Here is a 19,087-nt window from a genome sequence, read left to right as displayed (position 1 = left end):
ACCACCCACCATAAGAAAATCTCTTTATCTGATGGTCAATTAATGATAAGGTTCATCATGTATCCACTGGGACAGGGTTAGATCAGTCCTGGGTGGGGTTTGCACGTTTGTTATAAGCCTTTAAAATGTGCTTCTTCGGATTTAGTTTAGCAATAATGTAACATTTAGCATTGGCAATCATGTCAAGTGTATTCTATGATTTGAATTTATGTCAGGAAAATATTCATTCACCTCACTGGCTGTAGACATTGTTTATCTCTGATTAAACCTTTGTGCCGGAAAAGAGTCAGGTTTGGAAATAATCATTAACTATCACGTTGATCGTCACAGGAACAGATGCCCAACGACATCCGGCACAAATAACCAAATGCAGACTAATTAGTTTAAATTATAAAACTGTCAGCTGTTTAATGCACAGCAAACAACTGAATTACTACAACACTGTAATGTGAGCACTGATGGTAGACCTGTCTCACAAGGGGCAGCTACTTGGAAATATGATGACATCAACTAAGTGTGTAACACATGATAATTCATATTACTAAAATCAACACATATCCACAAGAAGGAAGCTAGCCAGCTATTTGTTATTCATCTGTCCAGAGTGGTACAACAAGAAGTTCCTTCACTATAACATCTAATTTGATTCGGTTTATTTTCAATGAACTTGCAAATAAAGAAAACTTCCCAATACAAGATTTAGTTATTCACTACTGAACATTGTTACAGTATGTCTATCTGCTATGATCTAAAGAACAGCCATGTCAGATCACAGGAGGTTTATTTTCCCCTCCAGGCTGCTCATCTCAAGATGGTGATTCATATTTACCGTTGATTTAGGAGATGAGTTTTCACAAAATCAGATTTCTGTATGATCCATGCCCATCTTTATTTTACCCCAAGAATGTTTGGAAGACAGACTGGATAAAGGACTTACCTGCACCGAAGCTGCCAGTTGCTGCTGTCCAGCCCATGACTGGAGGAATAGCGCCGACCACAGAGCCTACCCAGGTATTGAGAATACTCAACCGTTTCAGTGGGGTGTAGCAGCAGGTGTAGAGGAAAATATTAAAGGCACCCAGTGCTCCAGTCAGTGGGTTAGCTCCAAGTCCCAGTATTGCTGTACCAGACACACTGCAGGCAAGTGCAAAGGACACAGCGTGGAGAGGACTGTGGGTTTAAAAAAAACACACATGGCTCATCAAACTGGATATGTAATTCTTAGATATTAAGAAAAAAAGACATCTTTCTTAAGATTTCCATGATATATAACTGCTAGCAATACATTATAAATTAGAAATGTTCCTTTTCTCCCTGCCCATCCCTCTGTCATCTCATGACACAAGATACTTGTGTCAGCTACTGGTTTCTTGTCTGTGATTATGAATAATCTGTTGCACTACTTCCAGCTTTCTTTGACAACTATTAATTTCCTTTATTAAGGGTGAGTATGATGGCATGCAATGAATTAACAAGCAAGTATTTCTTATGCAAACTGACTGCATTAAAAACAATTAATTGTAAGGAGTGTACGCATTTTCCCGACAATCTTCTAAAATTAAGTACTTCCCTTGTTTATCAGCTCAAATCTGCAGGAACCTCTGGAAGATAATAGGAGGATATTTCACTAATGATCTGTCTGGATGTGACAGACATTTGCTCTTAGTGGGGCTGACTGAATACAAACTCAACACCTGACAAAGGGTCTTGGCCTGAAACGTCGACTGTACTTCTTCCTATAGATGCTGCCTGGTCTACTGCATTCCACCAGCATTTTGTGTGTGGTGCAGTAATTAAATAGACTGTAGATTCCTCACAAATGGTGAGAACTCATTGTACTTGTTTGTTTATTCAATGTTCTGTAATTTTCAGCAGCGTATACTCAAATCATACTTCCAACTACATGACAATGAATAGTTATATTGTCTTGTAGAAATACAATTATAATTTCCATTGTTTTTGAGTTTAATAAGTGAGAAGCTGAATCAAAAAGACAAGATGGGTTCAGGATTCAGCTGATTCCAGCTGCCCAATTTCAGTCTTCTTGATTTCTCAAACCTGAGCTACACAAGATTCTGCTTAATTTGCGGTTTGTGCAACACCATTAGATGCCAGGAATTCACTTTAGATTTGAATCTATAGCCCAAAGAGACTCTGATCTGCTTTGTAGCAATGGTAAAGTTTGTTAGTTGATATGCTTTTATTATATTTCTAGATGATGGATCTTACACAGGTGGTGCCTGTGTATATTTTTTTAATGTTGGGTGGCTGTTGTATCAAGGCCCAAACAAACAGGAAGCCAAGCTATGCTGCACACTTTCTCACTCTCCCTTGTATTGGAAAAATGACCAAAAAGAATAGGATTTATGACTGTATCAGAGCTTAGTCATTGAAAACTTGCTGATTTGCAACTATCATAATAAAGAAATCCATATTTTTCACAAAAATAGAAAAACCCTGTATTACATCACCATATAAAACTATGACATATTATTTAGAAATACCGGTGAACAGTTTCAGCAATACACATTTCAATAATATTCATTGCAAAATAGATTATATCATTAAATATTAATAATACAACCTTCAGTTACAATGAATCTTGATGAAATGGAGTGTGAGATCATTTCAACAAAGAAACAAGAGACTGGCAACCTCTTTGAGGTAAATATTGATGACTATATTTATTACATAAGGCTCTTAGGTCGTATGTTGTTGCTTCACAACTAAATAGCATGACCAGGTTCTGGTGCAAAGCTAGGTATCACCTCCTATCATTGTCCTGCATGTAACCAGGAATATTTTGGAGTTTTACCAAGCTGTCACACGAGGATGGCCAACAACTTTAAGCAAATTAAGCACAACCATTTATGCTTTATCACAGCAGGACAAGTCACTAACTTTTAAACCAGCAAAGAGGAATTAAATTACATTTCAACTAACTTAAAAGGTGATTCCTGGACCAGGAAGCACTTTACAGCATGGCTTACTATATTGCAGTGTTTTTAAATATTGCTAAAGTTTGCTTTTGTACTTTTATGTGAGATTTGGATTCTAGATTACATAATATTTAAACATTGTGAAAGATCTGAACAGTTAGATGAAACAATAAAATTGATTTTTTTTATTTGGTGCTGCTCTGAAGGAAAGCTAGTGGGATAAAATGATAAACAGAAATGAAATCTTAGGTAATATTTGCTAATTCCTCCCAGACGGCTGCTTTACCAGAATGGGGGACAGAGAACTTATTTTCTCTTTTGCCTGAGCTCTGATTTGGAGAACTGATAGAATGGGAAGAGTAAAAAAAAGTTTATAAGGAAAGCATTTTGGAAAGCTCATTGAATTTTAACATGTTTTTTAGAAACATAGAAAACATAAAAAACCTACAGCACAATACAGGCCCTTCGGCCCACAAAGTTGTGCCAAGCATGTCCCTACCTTAGAAATTACTAGGGCTACCCATAGCTCTCTATTTTTCTAAGCTCCATGTACCTATCCAAAAGTCCCTTAAAAGACTATTGTATCCGTCTCCACCACCGTTGCCGGCAGCCCATTCCACGCACTCACCACCCTCTGCGTAAAAAAACTTACCCTGACATCTCCTCTGTACCTACTCCCAAGCACCCTAGACCTGTGCCTTCTTGTAGCAGCCATTTCAGCCCTGGGAAAAAGCCTCTGACTATCCACACGATCAATGCCTCTATTTGTTAGACCTGAAGCTAAGGCTTATGTGATGCTCAACTCTTGGAGAAGAATTGTTCTGCCAGATGATTGAAAGAATGATACTATTAAAGAAAGATGAAAAATAAGTTTCATAAAGTCATAGGATATTTCAAAAAATGGCCTTCAGAGTTTCAGTTCTCATTCAACAAATTCCAATTGTTGACAAAGCTCTGCCATATGCGAATTATTTCACGATGGAATAATGAATCTTGCTTGTGTGATTGAAAGCCAACTAACATGAAATTGTATTTTTTTTGCCCAGTTCTGAGCTATTTATAATTAAATGCCTTTCATCTATCTGGGTGGCATTCAAGGTCCCAATAAACAAAACAGATTATGATATTAATATCACAAGTGGTTAACATTTTCTGCAGACATCAGCTGAGAGAAAAAGTTCAACAAAGACAACAACCAGAATGGTAAACTTCATGCCTCTTTATTCTGTACAAATTCTAAACTTAAGAACCATCAAGACTTATCACTACCACTTCCAAATGGAAAGCAGATCAGACTAAACTATCCTCAAACAAGTCTCCTCAAAGAACTCCTGTAACAGGCATGAATGCTAGTTCAGCTTTCTACTTAATACTTCATCAAACATAATAGCAACTTAAACAGAATCAACATGAAACGGACAGGTTAGAATAAACATTAATATGATGGTCACAGGAATAAAATGCCATAAAAAGGAAAAGACCCTTTCACTACATTCAGTCTTTATGGTTGAGGAATGGGATTGAATTTGAAACTGGAGGAAATGTTTGTAGAAAACATTAATAAACATTACTTTTAACAACTTCATAAATCATTTTTTTATTAATAAGACTAAACTGTCCCCTTCAATATATCATTCTCAAACCTTGAAACATGGGGTTTTGAAATGTGGCCTTATGGGAATAGATAATTAGCACATTTATTGAAGATTGTATAATTTATTTATTTGGATTTTGTGATGACTATTTCCCAAAGTACTACACATGTTACATAAGAGTATATCATATTGAAAATGATCATCAAATAACATACTTGGCAGTTCTGAGGCCTTCACATCCTCCCTAAACTGCGCTGACCAGAATTGGATGTGATTTTCAAGATACTTTGAACCAGTGTTTTATAAATATTCAACATAATTTCTTTGCTAATGAATTCCACAATTTTACTTGGGAAATCCCAAATCTCCTGTTAGTCTGTGAATACTTTTTCAAGCTGCCCTACCACCTTCAAGACATATAAACCAGTTCTCTCGGATCATGCATTCACTTTGGAATTAAGGTCACAGCGCTTCTCCTTTTTTCCTTACTCCTACTGAGGTGTATCATTCTTCTGTATCTAACTTTATCCGTCTCCTATATTTGTAGGCCGGCTGGTGGCGCAATGGCATCAGCGCTGGCCTCCGGAGCGAAGGCTCCAGAGTTCAAATCCAAGTCGGACCACCCCCAGAGCACGCTTTCCAGCCGTGCCAAGGTAGCCACTTGGCCTCGTTAAAAAAAAAGGTCGAGTCAGGAACGTTCATATCGTGACCTAGTTAATCTGAATGGAGACCAATCCTGACACCACGCACCAGACAAGAATGGCTGACTGTCTGGTGCGACACGCTAAAAAAATATATATTTGTATCAAAATCATTTATAGAATGGAGACTGGAAACAAAATAACTGGAACGTAGTTAAGGCCACAAGTCCTGGGAGCAGAAGTAAACCATTTGGCCCATCGAGTCTGCTCTGCCATTCCATCGTGGCTGATTTATTATTCATCGTGGCTCCCAACTCTGTTCTTCTACTTTCTCTCCATAACCTTTGATGCCCTTACTAATTAAGCCTTTGCTTTGAGACTAGGCCTCTACGCTAGCCTGTGGTAATGAATTCCACAGATTCACCACCCTCTGGGTGAAGCAACTCCTCCTCAGCGCTGTCCCAAAAGAATGTCCCTCTGTTCTGAGGCTGTGCCCTCTGGTCCTAGACTCCCCCAATACAGGAAACATTCTCTTCACATCCACTCTTTCTCAGCCTTACAATATCTGATAAGTTTCAATGAGATCCCCCGTCATTCATTTGAACTCCAGTGAGTACAGACACAGAACCAGCAAATGCTCCTCATACATTAACTCTTTCATTCCCATAATCATTCTTGTGAATCTTTTCTGTACCTTCTCCAATGCCAGCGCATTTTATTTTATACAGGTTTCCCCTGCCATCCGAAGGTAGAGCATTCCTATGAAGCGGTTCGTAAGCCGAAATGTCGTAAAGTGAAGAAGCAATTGCCATTTATTTATATGGGAAAAATTTTTGAGCGTTCACAGACCCAAAAAAAACCTACCAAATCATTTCAAATAACACATAAAACCTAAAATAACAGTAACATATAGTAAAAGCAGGAATGATATGATAAATACACAGCCTATATAGAGTAGAAATACTTTTCTACAATCATTGCCGCACTGTTCTCCATAGCGAAAATCTCACGCAAGCGCTGTTGGCAAAAACATGGCGCAAGCGCTCTTGGCAGAAAAACTCTCTCCAGTAACCTTTAAGCTATGAAACTGCCAAATCGTACCAAATAACACGTAAAAATACACAGCCGATATAAAGTAGAAATAATGTATGTACAGTTTAGTATCACTTACTGGAATTGGGACAGTGCCGAGCACACTGATGATGGTGTACTAGGCTGAGTCATCGGAGGTTAGGGTGGTGCAGTGGTCCCCAACCTCCAGGCCACCGACCAATACCAAACCGTGCTGAAATCAACAAGTTAATTAATTAGGTGCCGTCTGGAATGTAAATGTCAGCCCAGATCAGAAGCGACGCAATCGGCAATCGCTTCTGATCTGGCCCAACATTTAAGTGCCCAGCGGCACCTAATCAATTAGCTTGTTTATTTTGGCTTTTTTCTTAAAGATGTGCTGGGTGCATCCCGGCTACCGCTGCATTCTCTGCGGCAAAGTATCAGTCCGCGGCCCGGGGATTGGGGTGGTGGGACACTGGGGTGTCATCTAATTGTCGTCTGTTTCCATCAGGGCAGGCAGGTCATCTTCTTCTATGTCTGCCTGCCTCAATGTCGAAGGTTGAGGTTCGTTATCTGCTGTGGCTGATGTGGAAGGCTTGAAAAAGGACGGTATGCTTGACTGCTTAGCCTCGCGCACTTTTCTATCATACAGTTCTTTGTAAGCACTCAAACCATCTTGCAAATATACCCCAAACCGACGTACCCTTTCAAAGTTAAAGTCGTACTTTATCATTGCAGCTTCACGTTCACTTCCTGGACGACTTCACTTTCAGTCCATTCGCTACTGCATTCGGTTTCGAGTGTTATCCTTTCCTCTTCCAATTGCATCAGCTCTTCATTTATTAGTTCTTGGTCATGGGATGCCAAAACCTCTTCAACATCATCTTCGTCAACTTCCACAAGCCAAACTTACTTTGTCCTTGCTTTGTTCACCACGATCGAAACGCTTAATTATGTCTAGTTTTACGCGAAGTGTAACACCCTTAAGAACTCTCTTAGGCTTTTCCAATACCTTAGAACTCATCTTGCTAACGGATGCTCACAGGCATGTGTTTAAGCAATGCCTGCTAGAATGCAGTTCCGGGGGAGGAGCTTGGCTGCTCAGAGCGCGCACTGCTTTTTTCGCGCACTGCCTTTTTTCGTAACAGTGAAAACACCTTCTGTTAGCGAAAACAGGTAACTAATGTAGGTCTTTTGTAACAGCGAGGTTTCGTAAAGTGAACGTTCGAAAAGCGGGGGACACCTGTATAAGCAACCAAAATTACTCACATTACTTCAATTGCAGTCTGATCAATCTTAATTAACTGTGGTCTTAATTACACACACTAACCTCCTTCAATCTTTTGAATTCTACCATCATTCTCTTCAATGATTACTTTATTTAATTTATTGTTAGTCAGAGCAGAGTAGGGTTTATAGCCCTTTGAGGTGTACCGCCCAGCAACCCCCAACAACCCTACTTTAACCTTATCATAATCATAGAACAACTTACAATGACCAATTACCCCACCACAGGCGTGAGTTTGGACTGTAGAACGAAACAGAAGTACCAGTGGAAAGCCCACAAATCGTATGGGGAGGACATACAGACTACTTTCTTTCTAAGCTTTGAAATACTGTCCTTTACATTAAGTCCTTAATTTATTTTTTGAGAAAAACAGTAATCCAAAAACCAAACTGTGGGGAACTGCATGCTTTCCTCCATCCTGAAAAACGACCTTCAATCTAACCTATCTCATAGTCAAACACAGCCAATAACTACTGTACACACTGAATAATAATGCACCAATGGCTGTTCTCCAAATAAGTCTGCAAAATTTAACTAAATAAAAAACAGCATAGTTGTGTATTATGTTTGGGCATTTTAAGATGCATTTATTCTAAAAGTATAGCTTTGATGCAAAGCAATTATAATTCATATTTACATTCAGTGGCCACTTTATTAGGTACACCTGCTTGTTAATGCAAATATCTACTCAGCCTATCACGTGGCAGCAATTCAGTGCATAAAAGCATACAGACATAGTCAAGAAGTTCAGTTGGTGATCAGCCTAAATATCAGAATGGTGAAGAAATGTGATCTAAGTGACACTGACTGTGAAATGACTTTTGTTGTCAGACGGGGTGATTTGAGTATCTCAGAAACTGTTGATCTTCTGGGATTTTCACATGCACCGGTCTCTGGAGTTTACAAAGAAAAGTGAGAAAGGAATAAAACATTCAGTGCATGGATATTCTGTGAGTGAAAGTGCTTTATTAATGAGAGAGACCAGAGGAGAATGACCAGACTGGTTCAAGACGACAGGAAGGCGACAGTAACTCAAATTATAATAGTTGTACAGTATGCAGAAAAGCATCCTGGAATGCACGACACAGCGAACCTTAGAGAGGTTGGGCTACAGCTGCAGAAGACCATAAAAATACACTCAGTGGCCACTTAATTAGGTACAGGAGGTACCTTATAAAGTGGCCACAGAGTGTATATCATTGTTGAAGTTCCAAAACGTCTGTATGGAATTAGTACAGGAATTCCCTCCGAAAGATCTCATCCCGCTTCTCTCTAGTACTAAGTGAAGTTTGTTATCAAAATGAGGTGAAGGTTCTATTAGACTGTATTATTGAATTGACTTTATTTCTTACATCCTTCACATACATGAGGAGTAAAAATCTTTATGTTACGTCGCCATCTGAATGTGCCATGTGCAATCATAGTAATTTATAATAAATAGACCAGTCAATGTAATATAGAGTTCACTCAAATCAGCGTGAGTTCATCAGTCTGATGGCCCGGTGGAAGAAGCTGTCCCAGAGCCTGTTGGTCCTGGCTTTTATGCTACTGTACCGCTTCCTGGATGGTAGCAGCTGGAGTAGATTGTGATTGGGATGGCTTGGGTCACTAATGATCCTATGGGCCCTTTTTACACACCTGTCCTTGTAAATGTCCTGAATCATGGGAAGTTCACAACTATAGATGCGCTGGGCTGTCCGCACCACTCTTTGCAGAGTCCTGTGATTAAGGGAGGTACAGTTCCCATACCAGGCAGTGATGCAGCCAGTCAGGATGCTCTCAATTGTGCTCGGGTAGAAAGTTCTTAGGATTTGGGGGCCCAAACCAAACTTGCTCAACTGTCTGAGGTGAAAGAGATGCTGTTGTGCCTTTTTCACCACACGGCTTGTGTGTGCAGACCATGTGAAGTCCCCGGTGAAATGGATGCCGAGGAACTTGAAGCTGTTTGCCCTCTCAACCCCAAATCCATTGATGTCAATAGGGGTTAGACAGTCTCCATTCCTCCTGTAATCCATAACCAGCTCCTTTGTTTTTGCGACATTGAGGGAGAGGTTGTTTTCTTGACATTACTGTGTCAGACAGATAACTTCTTCCCTTGTAGGCCACCTCATTATTGTCTGAGACAAGGCCAATTAATATAGTGTCGTTGGCAAATTTAATTAGCAGATTGGAGCTGTGGGTGGCAATACAGTCATGGAGTAAGCAAGGAGTAAAGGACTCAGTACGCAGCCCTGAGGGGCTCCTGTACTGAGAGTCAGAGCGTTGGACGTGACGGAGCCCATTCTTACAACCTGCTGGCAATCTGACAGGAAATCCAGGATGCAGCTGCACAAGGCAGGGTCAAGGCCGAGGTCTTTGAGTTTCTTGTCAAGCCTGGATGGAATTATGGTGTTGAATGCTGAACTGTAGTCCAAGAACAGCATTCTCACATAAGCATCCTTCTTCTCCAGATGTGTAAGGACGTTATGTAGAGCAGTGGCTATTGCGTCATCTGTCGATTGGTTATGTCGGTAGGAGAATTGTAGGGGGTTTTAAGATTTAACATTTATTATATGTATATTTAATGACCTTTACTGAAGAAAACAAAGGATTAATATTAGTTTCTACAAATGTGTGGATAAATATCTGGATTCCAATTTTTACAGTTGGTAAATTGAGCTATGTTGTAAAGGTCCTACAGAAACCTGAGGCAAAGGAGAAGTGAGAAAACTGAATTGTGAGTCAATTCCAGCTTGCACTTGTTTTTCTGTCTAAGTTGAGCAAAAGTTACAGTGGATTCCAATTAATCGGGACACATCAGGACCAGTACATTTTGGTCCAATTAAGCAGCTGCTCCAATTGGTGAAGTTTCATTGAAATAGTTAAAAGGTTTAAAAAAGATAAACTACCATTTAACTGGGTAACAAACTACATATTTAAATGAAATACAGAAAAAAAATCAGAATGCTGCTAATATTACTACAGTACCAAAAAAAAACTATGTATTCATTCCTAAAATTTATCAATGGAGGAATTCATCCAGTTTACACTGCCATGTTCTTTTGATTGACTGTAAATGAACAAATTCAGTGTGGATGCTTAGTGCAGAAAATTGATCCATTATGCGATCATTGTTTTCTTTGAACCTGATAGTGTTGCATGTTTGTAGCCAAGGTAGCCATTCGGCGTGGCACGATAAAAAACAGGCCTGTTTCATCGGCATTGTAGATAATATTTGCACAAAATTTTGAAGCAAGTAAGGGAGTTTTGTAGATTTCCATGTTTCTCCATTGACAACATCAGCACCACCCTTCTCACCGTATACTTTCTTGAATTTCATGTGGTGTCAACATTTCCAAGGAGAGAACCAACCATCCATTGCTTTAAAATCTTCATGACCAGCTTCTTAGTTAGCTCCTATGACTTGGGTTTTCTTTTAAGCGTTGGTCCACTGACATGCACACATCATCCAGTTACAGTGGAAAACCATTGACTGAGGTCCTCTTCAACATCCGGATCCTTACCTTCATGCTTTCAATTTTGGGAAGTTCTACGTTGTCCCTCACATAATCCCCATTATTCTCACAGTTTATCTTGCAGAGGTATCAAGCGTGTAATTGTAGATTTCAGCATTCCAGTTATCTCTGCCAGTTGACAATAAGTGGTGTTAGGCGGATGGCTTTTAATTTGGTCCAGTAGGATCATTTTTTCGGCTAGTGTCAAATCTTTATGTGGCACCTTGGCAAGGGTCTGAAAATTTTTAAAGTGAAAATAAAAAACTAAATGATCAAAAGTCACTGGTTTTTGAATCGGTGTCCATCGGCCCAAAACAGATACCATAACACAAACACACAGAACTGACACTATTTAAAAATTGTTTGCTCTAAGCACAGTGTAGTGTCTAACAGCCACACAAGCACCCGTGACTAATGACAGCTTGAAACTGTTCGGCAACAGTCTCCCGCCCCAATTAACTGGCATGGGGTCCCAAATAAACAAAGGGAATACCAGTTATTTTCTTGATTAGTCTTTGTTCTTTATAAATTGTCCAGAATAAGCGGCTGCCCTGATTAACTGATGGCCCAATTATCTGGAATTCACTGTACTTGGAAAACTTCAGATGCACGAAATAAGACTTTCTTTTGCTGTCTTACGAAAGGTGAACTGAAGTGGAAGTACCAGGAAAAAGGTTACATTATTTACAATGAACCTGAGTTTTTTTGAGCATGTTTTACTTGGTAGCTCTTTGACTTCTTTACTTTTCCCAGTGAAGTAAATTAAAAAAAATTCAAAGAATTTCCTTGAGAAGCAGAGGAACAAACACTTAATACATTATTTTGACCACCTGCAAAAAAAAATCAATTAAGACATTAACAAATAAGCTGAATAGGTGTGTATACTGTGTCTTACTATTGTGCTTCTGTATCAAAAATATAAAAAACTAAGGCATCATGATGTTAAGTTCCAGTGCTCTCAAAACCACACATTAATCTTGCACGCATGCTAATGACTCTTCACATTTCAAGGCATTCTTTTGTGTTTTTTCCCAAAGGCTGGTGGGGGTGGGGAGAGGAAGAATGCATCCAGAGGTGTACAATGCAGATTTCCAACTCATTAATTGCAACCTTGAAGACTTGATAGATTTGTCTATGTTATACCTCACACTGAGTGAGGAAACATCCCAGATGCTCATCTGTAAACCTGGAGTCATGGTGCAATTTGCTAAATGAAGGCTCCATCTGTTTTTGTTGAGGAGCTGAGAAGAAAGATGGTCTCCTAATGGAGCTGTCTCCAGTGCAGCTCTCATCTTCTTTCAGAGGTCAAGCTGAGTTAATTTTATGGAACTATACCACTGTATGCTTTTCTTACTAATGTGCAATTCAACACATTAGTGGTTTATTAGTATGCTTATCTTAAATTCCAAAAGCAGGCAGACAGATGTAATTCATGTCAGCAGTTCCAAATCTGAAATTTTCTATATGCAATATTTAAAACTTTGTGAATATTATCAAAATCACAAGGCACATTCAGTGAATGTACAAAAAGAATTCACACTGAACTCTTTCATCTGAATATCCAGGATAGTGTCATGTCAATGATTTTAAAAATCTAGCCCAGTCTGCATTTTAACAGAAGAATGGCACTTCATTAACTATTTAATTGATTGTTTTTCCCCTATAATGGGAGAGACTTGAAACCAATACTTTAAATTGCTCTGTGGGGAATAAGTAGCTTTAGAAACATTATGTGGAGCAGGAGACATTAATATGCAGTGGGAGGTTAATGCTCCTATTAGTTGCATTTTTTCCACCAAATCTATTGCCAAAAAGAAATTATCCTGGTTCATACTGTCAGTGTAGTGTAGGATTGGAGGCATGTTATACTCTTGCCTCAGAAACTTAGGTCTATGAAGTCAATTGCCGCATGCCTGGGAGGCACAATATAATATAGCACTGCTACAATATAGCAAGTTTAGCAATGTCAGTCAGGGATGGATTTCCAGGCAAATATCCTTCGATAAGGTTATCCAAAAAAGATGTTATCTAACTCTTGAAAATATTTCAGTACCCTGTCATTTTTGGGTGTGGAGGAAACGAGTTCTAAATATCACTTTTTAAAGAAATAATTCCACCTCTACATAATCCAGCAGTCATTTTATTATCTTCTCATGAGGATCTATAGTGAGGATTTTTGTACTGCAATCCTCACTAAAGATTTAGTTTCTCTGGATTTATTTGACTATATCAATTTAATTTAAACATCTCAATTAGATAGATACTTGCTAAACTCATGACAATGCAAGCCAAGTCTATTTAATCTGTCTTCAAAATCAAATCATTTAAATTTTGATATTATTGAGTAAAGTTCTGCATTATTAGCATTTGAGGAGCATAATGTCTTAAAGTGAACAGAATTGTTCCGGAGGCAATTCAACCATTCTCTGTACAGCTAGAGAATAACCTAGTCTCTTTCGTATCCAACCCCTTTCAAAGAAAGGCCAACGGTACATGAGCCTTTCTGATTAGTTTTTGTGCCTGTAGGGTAGCTTTTAGTGATCTGTTCACAACTAAATATCTCTTAGCTTCTTTACAGCTCTTAATTTCTCATCAAAAACAAAATATTCTAAACACCTACTATTAGAGCAGATAACTTTAACACCAGAAAATGTTTCATTACATAGAATTACTGAATTCTCATTACATGAAATTGCTGAACTTAATGCTATATGGAGGTTGTTCAGAGACAACTAAAGCAATCTTCTATTTTTTTCTACCTCCATGCTGTTTGCAACAACATGCAAAAGAGGCCAAAGCTCCTTAGTTTCATAGTTTGCATTATCATATTATGCATTATCATACTGTACAGTTAGCCTATGACATGGAACAAAACCATTTCCAAATCTACAAATCCTTTAAAAAAAATCTGCTGAAATTGTTAAAAGTAACAAACACAGTGGTGGAAAGGGACTAACCTAATCCGCCCTCTGACAAGGGGCCGGTTTTTTGTCCTATTCATGTTTGAGTCAAAGGGCACCTCAAAGAACTGCAAAAAAGCACAAAACACTATTAGGCACTGAGGTCAGAGTATAAATCCTATAAAATCATTTTGTATCTAATAGAGAAGATTAAAATGTTCTGAAACCATCAATTTTCAGAACACATCCATAGACTAAACCTGAAATCATGCACAATAATAGAATATGGAGTAATATTTTCATATCACATAAGTTTTTACAGAAGTAAAGACACTGACAAACTAGGGGCACTTTTCCATTGACCTCCAGTTTGAAGAACCACAAGAAATCCAGAATTATTATGTAACACATTCCAGCAGTACATGAAAATCATATTAAGGAAAATAATGTGACTTTTATATTCCCTTCTCTGTTATATCCCTCACAAGTTATCACTTGCTGGAGTGTCCAAGGTGGACTAATAAAGGGGATTTGAACAAAGCATTTGATGTAAAGCATTATCCATTGTTCTCAGTGCAAATCAAGCAAGAAATATAATAGCAAATTTATTGGAAGAAACACAAGACATTCACCATTGATAAAGTTGGCCCAAAATTAATGATATTTTGTCCATGGCGTTACATCTGTATTGATAGTTGCGGAAGAAATTCAATCCCGTCATCTTCTATTTTTACTACACACTAAACCCATCACCTCAGAAAATACCATCATAATTAAAATCAACCAAACTTGATGGAAATAAATGTCGTTCATAAAATAAATAAATATCAGTTACAATTAGGCAGGGGGACATTGATGCAATCACAAAGGAGGTACACCAGCAGCTCTACTTTATTAGGAGTTTGAGGAAATTTCATGTCACAAAAGAATTTTGCATATTTCTATAGACATACAGTGGAGAACATTCTGACTGGGTGCATCACCGTCTGATATGGAGGCTTCAATGCACAGGATTGCAAGAGGCTGCAGAGGGTTGTAGCCCCAATCAGCTCCATCACAGGCACAACCCTCCTCACCATCCAACAGATCTTCAAGAGGCAGTGCCTCAAGAAAGCAGCATCCATCATTAAGGAACTTCACCATCCAGAACATGCCCTTTCTTAATACAACCATCAAGTAGAATGTACAGGTGCCTGGAAAACCAATCTCAGTGATTCAGGAACAGTTTGTTCTCCTCCATCATCTGATTTCTAAACAGTCCATGAACTCATGAACACTACCTCATTTTGTTTTGCACGATTTACTCAGTAACTTAGAACAATTTTATCTTTGCACTGTATTGCTGCTGTAAAACAGCAAATTTCACGTTATATAAGACAATGATAATTAACCTTATTCTGATTCTGTAATAAACAGGCTAGATGAAATGCTAAAAAAAAATTAAGGCAACAACTTTTTGTAAGGCTAACACAGTTATTTTGTAATTTGAATAGTATAACTTAATCACTGTAACAGAAATCCCCATGGCATAGTGACATAGTGCAGTTGAGAGTTTGTGAGTTAAATGAACACTTGGAGAAAAGCTGGGTTTGAGCAAAGTTGGGGCTGATTTTATATTATGATATGAACCTTCTTTGACTATGCCATCTGGCCAAAAAATCCCATACAATAAAATTAACAATGCAAATGTAAAGTTCTCAAAATTTGCTAAGATTAATGACTATTCCAGCAAGATTACTTTCAGACTGACGTCAGCCGTGAAAGATGCATGAGCACGGGCTCTGGTTCAACTAAAAATTAAGTTTAATTATTATAAATTCTTTCTAAGATCTAGCATTGGTACAATGGAAAATGGACCTTCAGCACTTTATGTTCTAAACAATTCAGTTTGCAATTTTTACCATTATTTACTTTGACCAACACAAACAAATCACCAAATGCAATTTTTTAAATAAAGCGTGCAGACAAGAATGAAATAGATCTGCTTTCCAAACTGAAACCATATACTGCTTGGCTTTGGCTGCACTTAACCTTCACACTTGTCCTTTCAAGATCTTGTGCCAGGTCAGTTGGGTGTACAAAATGTGTATCCTACTAGCAGTACTGTATAGGTTTTAAACGAATCCTAAAAGGCACGCTAATCTCAAGGTCCAGGCAAACCCAATTGGGTCCTGGTAATTGGATATTTGATCATTTCATATAATTTATCATGTATTGCTCATAATGTTTAGTTGAAGTGAAGTGACATACTCAGTAACCAACCCACTTTAATGCTGATTCCATGTGCATATTCAGGTTGGCTCCAATCAAAAGTATTATCAGAATACAAGTTTTTTGGGAAGTTTCACTAGTCTATTTTCTTGCTAGAATTAACATCTTACAACACACTTGCACATTATTTGAAGGACAAATGGACATACATACAATATGTCTAAACAGTGCTTGAAACAGCTGGTTGAGTACTTCAAAGACCAAATATTAGAGGAAATTCCCCCACAAGAAAGGCACACATTTTGACAGCTGATCTAGTACAATGGCATAAAAAAGACTTAAGAGCTGCTATGCTATGTATTTTCTTGTAACTGACCCAGAACATTGTACAATTGCTGAGTGGGTTGCAGCTACTTAACTGACGCCAGGTGCAAATCTACAGAGCATTTGTTTTAGCCCCATGGAGCAAGACACACGTCCGGCTTTCTTTGCTCTGTTCTGTTTACCCCCGACAGCCAATGAATCAAAGTAGTTCCAGTGTACACTGTTTTGGATACAGCTAGAACAGAATTTTGTTTGTTTGAAGCTTCATTCAATGACAAGGACCTTGAAAGTATTTTTCTGACTCTGTAGTCCTTCCTATTATTATTAGCAGAAGTTGTTTTTTCCTAATACCTCAATGTATTTAAAACTCACTCAATCTACATCTGAGTGTTCACTTTCAGAATTAAAGTGGTGTTAGTTGTGGGTACACATAATCTCAATAAATAAGGAAGTTAAAAAGTTAACAGACACTCATAAACTGATGTTCCTTTGACAGAAAAGATCAAAAATAAAAGAATGCCAGCAGGAAAGCCTTCATCAACAGTAATTTCATAACAAGAGTTTTCAGCACACAGTAATGCTACAGTGGTCAAGTTTATGGATTAACAAACCAGAGTCTAAAAATTGGGGAAAAGCAGAATTTCAGTGGAGAACAAGGCAGTTCACATATTATAGTTTCTTTTGAGTAGTTTGAAAATTTATTTATAAATGAATTAATCATTTCAAAATAAGCTCTGAGTATAAATGCAATTTTGAATGATAAAGATATTCAAGAAACCTCACCATTCTCCGAATATTTTGCTCCATTACAGGACAATATGTGAATATATTCAATACTTACCAATTGATATAATCTTTAACAACTGTTCTTCTGCTTTGTTAATACAGAAAGAAACAAAACCTTAAAGCACTTTGATGGAGAGCCTTAAAAATATATTAATATTTAAGTGAGGAGAATAGTGCTATCATTAAGTAGTAAAGGACATTTCACTTATTTTCCTGAAGAACAAATCTAATTACCTATAGAACACATTTCTTAAACAATTGAAATTCTAAGGTACCAGAAAACCTTACATTACAAAGTTCCTCAAATTGTATTTTATAACACTATTTTGAACAGGAATAAAATGAGGATATATGGAAGAACAGGTGTATTGTGAGAGGGAAATTTAAGACATTGAGTGTGATAAGAAAACTGAAAACTTAAGTCAAAAGAGAATTAATAAGCAGTGTCACAAAATGGGACCCAGCAAGTTTTGTACTTTCTTCCTTATCTTCTAATCATCAGCTGCTTTTCCGAATGTTAGACAACAGCAGAGCAATATTAATAGTGCCTGAGAACCAGTTGTCTGCTTGTACCCTTTACTGATCATAAGAACACAATATTAAAAGTTGATTTGCCTCCTTCAACATGGACTCCAAGCAAGAATCATGCACGGTAATCATCTAATTCTGATAAGACAAAATAAACATCTAATGAAAAGACGATCAAAGAATCAACTGAAAATAGTCTCAGTAAAGGTAAATCAGAAAGTTACAAACTGCATAAACAGGATCAATTAAGACTTGCAACACGTCTTTAGGTATACTCACGTAATAAAAACGTTACATGAATGAAAGCTGTCCAATATCACATATACAAAAAAAGTTAATACTAAGTATCTGCTGCTTGACACAGAAATTACAATTTCCAAGTAACACAAACCTGCAATTACCCTTCCAATCAAAGCGCTTACTTTAAATAGCACATCATACTTGTAAAAAAATCTTAACATCTTTTTGAATATTTGCAGAAAAGCTACGATTTGATTAAACATGTTGGAAATATTAACAGAACCGTTGAGTGATATTATGGGACTATGAAGATGCAGTATGCGATCGAGATATACCTGAAGACAAATGGTAAGTTAGCAAACAAAATGGATCCTCACTGCCTTTAAGTACAATGCTCTTTAGTCTTATTATAAAAAATGCATGCTGGACTTCAATTTATATTCATAGTTATTAATAATTTGTACAGATAAATCGGTAGTTTGTACATATTAATATTCTATTTTCTTACATATTCTCATTTTTTAACAATGTGCAGATAATAACCCCCACTGTGATTTTCTGCTACAAAGTCTAGGGTACATCTAGTCCAGATTTCTGCTTTCTTTTCCAAGTGCCCATATTTAATATTCTAGATCTGACTGAGTGATAGAACTCAACTGAAATTCAAATATTTTGAATTTAGGCCAAGTGGAAACTTTTGGTTACCTAATCCAAGTTGACACTTAACAACAATGCCAAGGTGTGCTGTACTGCTGGGGATGCTGATAATGTTTTTGAAGAGATGTTAAATTGCTTATTTACCTTTGCAAGTACATGGAAAAGTGGGAGAAAAAATTCATTAGCAGCAAGATGCTCTTTAGTGTTATGAAGGTGTTACAGGTTCTATATAAATGTTTTCCGCTCTTACTAGGTAAGTTTTCTCCTTCAAGGGGGAGTAAAGGTGCTATCTTGATAGCACTTTAGAACTAGACTAAACAATTAGCAAGGATCCCTGTTGAAGAGGCAAAATATTCCAAGGAGATGGACAACGCAAACAATGTAAAAAGCTAGCACAAGTAAGTCTTCAGCTGATGGTTATAGCATCAGCT

General features: G+C 37.7%; 1 protein-coding gene across 2 annotated transcripts in view; it reads right to left on the bottom strand.

Annotated features, from left to right (window-relative positions):
- cox10 (cytochrome c oxidase assembly factor heme A:farnesyltransferase COX10) overlaps positions 1–19,087 on the bottom strand; it is a 159,476-nt gene that overhangs the window by 20,177 nt on the left and 120,212 nt on the right. For both annotated transcript variants that reach the window (XM_072242275.1, XM_072242276.1), the window contains exons 5-6: positions 13,968–14,038; positions 938–1,170 (exon numbers count right to left, since the gene is read on the bottom strand). In XM_072242275.1, the coding sequence (XP_072098376.1) occupies positions 938–1,170; positions 13,968–14,038 (304 nt within the window). The remainder of the gene's footprint in view (positions 1–937; positions 1,171–13,967; positions 14,039–19,087) is intronic.

This window comes from Mobula birostris, chromosome 24 (genome assembly GCF_030028105.1).
Source record: "Mobula birostris isolate sMobBir1 chromosome 24, sMobBir1.hap1, whole genome shotgun sequence".
Classification (NCBI taxonomy): domain Eukaryota; kingdom Metazoa; phylum Chordata; class Chondrichthyes; order Myliobatiformes; family Myliobatidae; genus Mobula; species Mobula birostris.
This window is presented reverse-complemented; position numbering and strand designations above follow the sequence as displayed.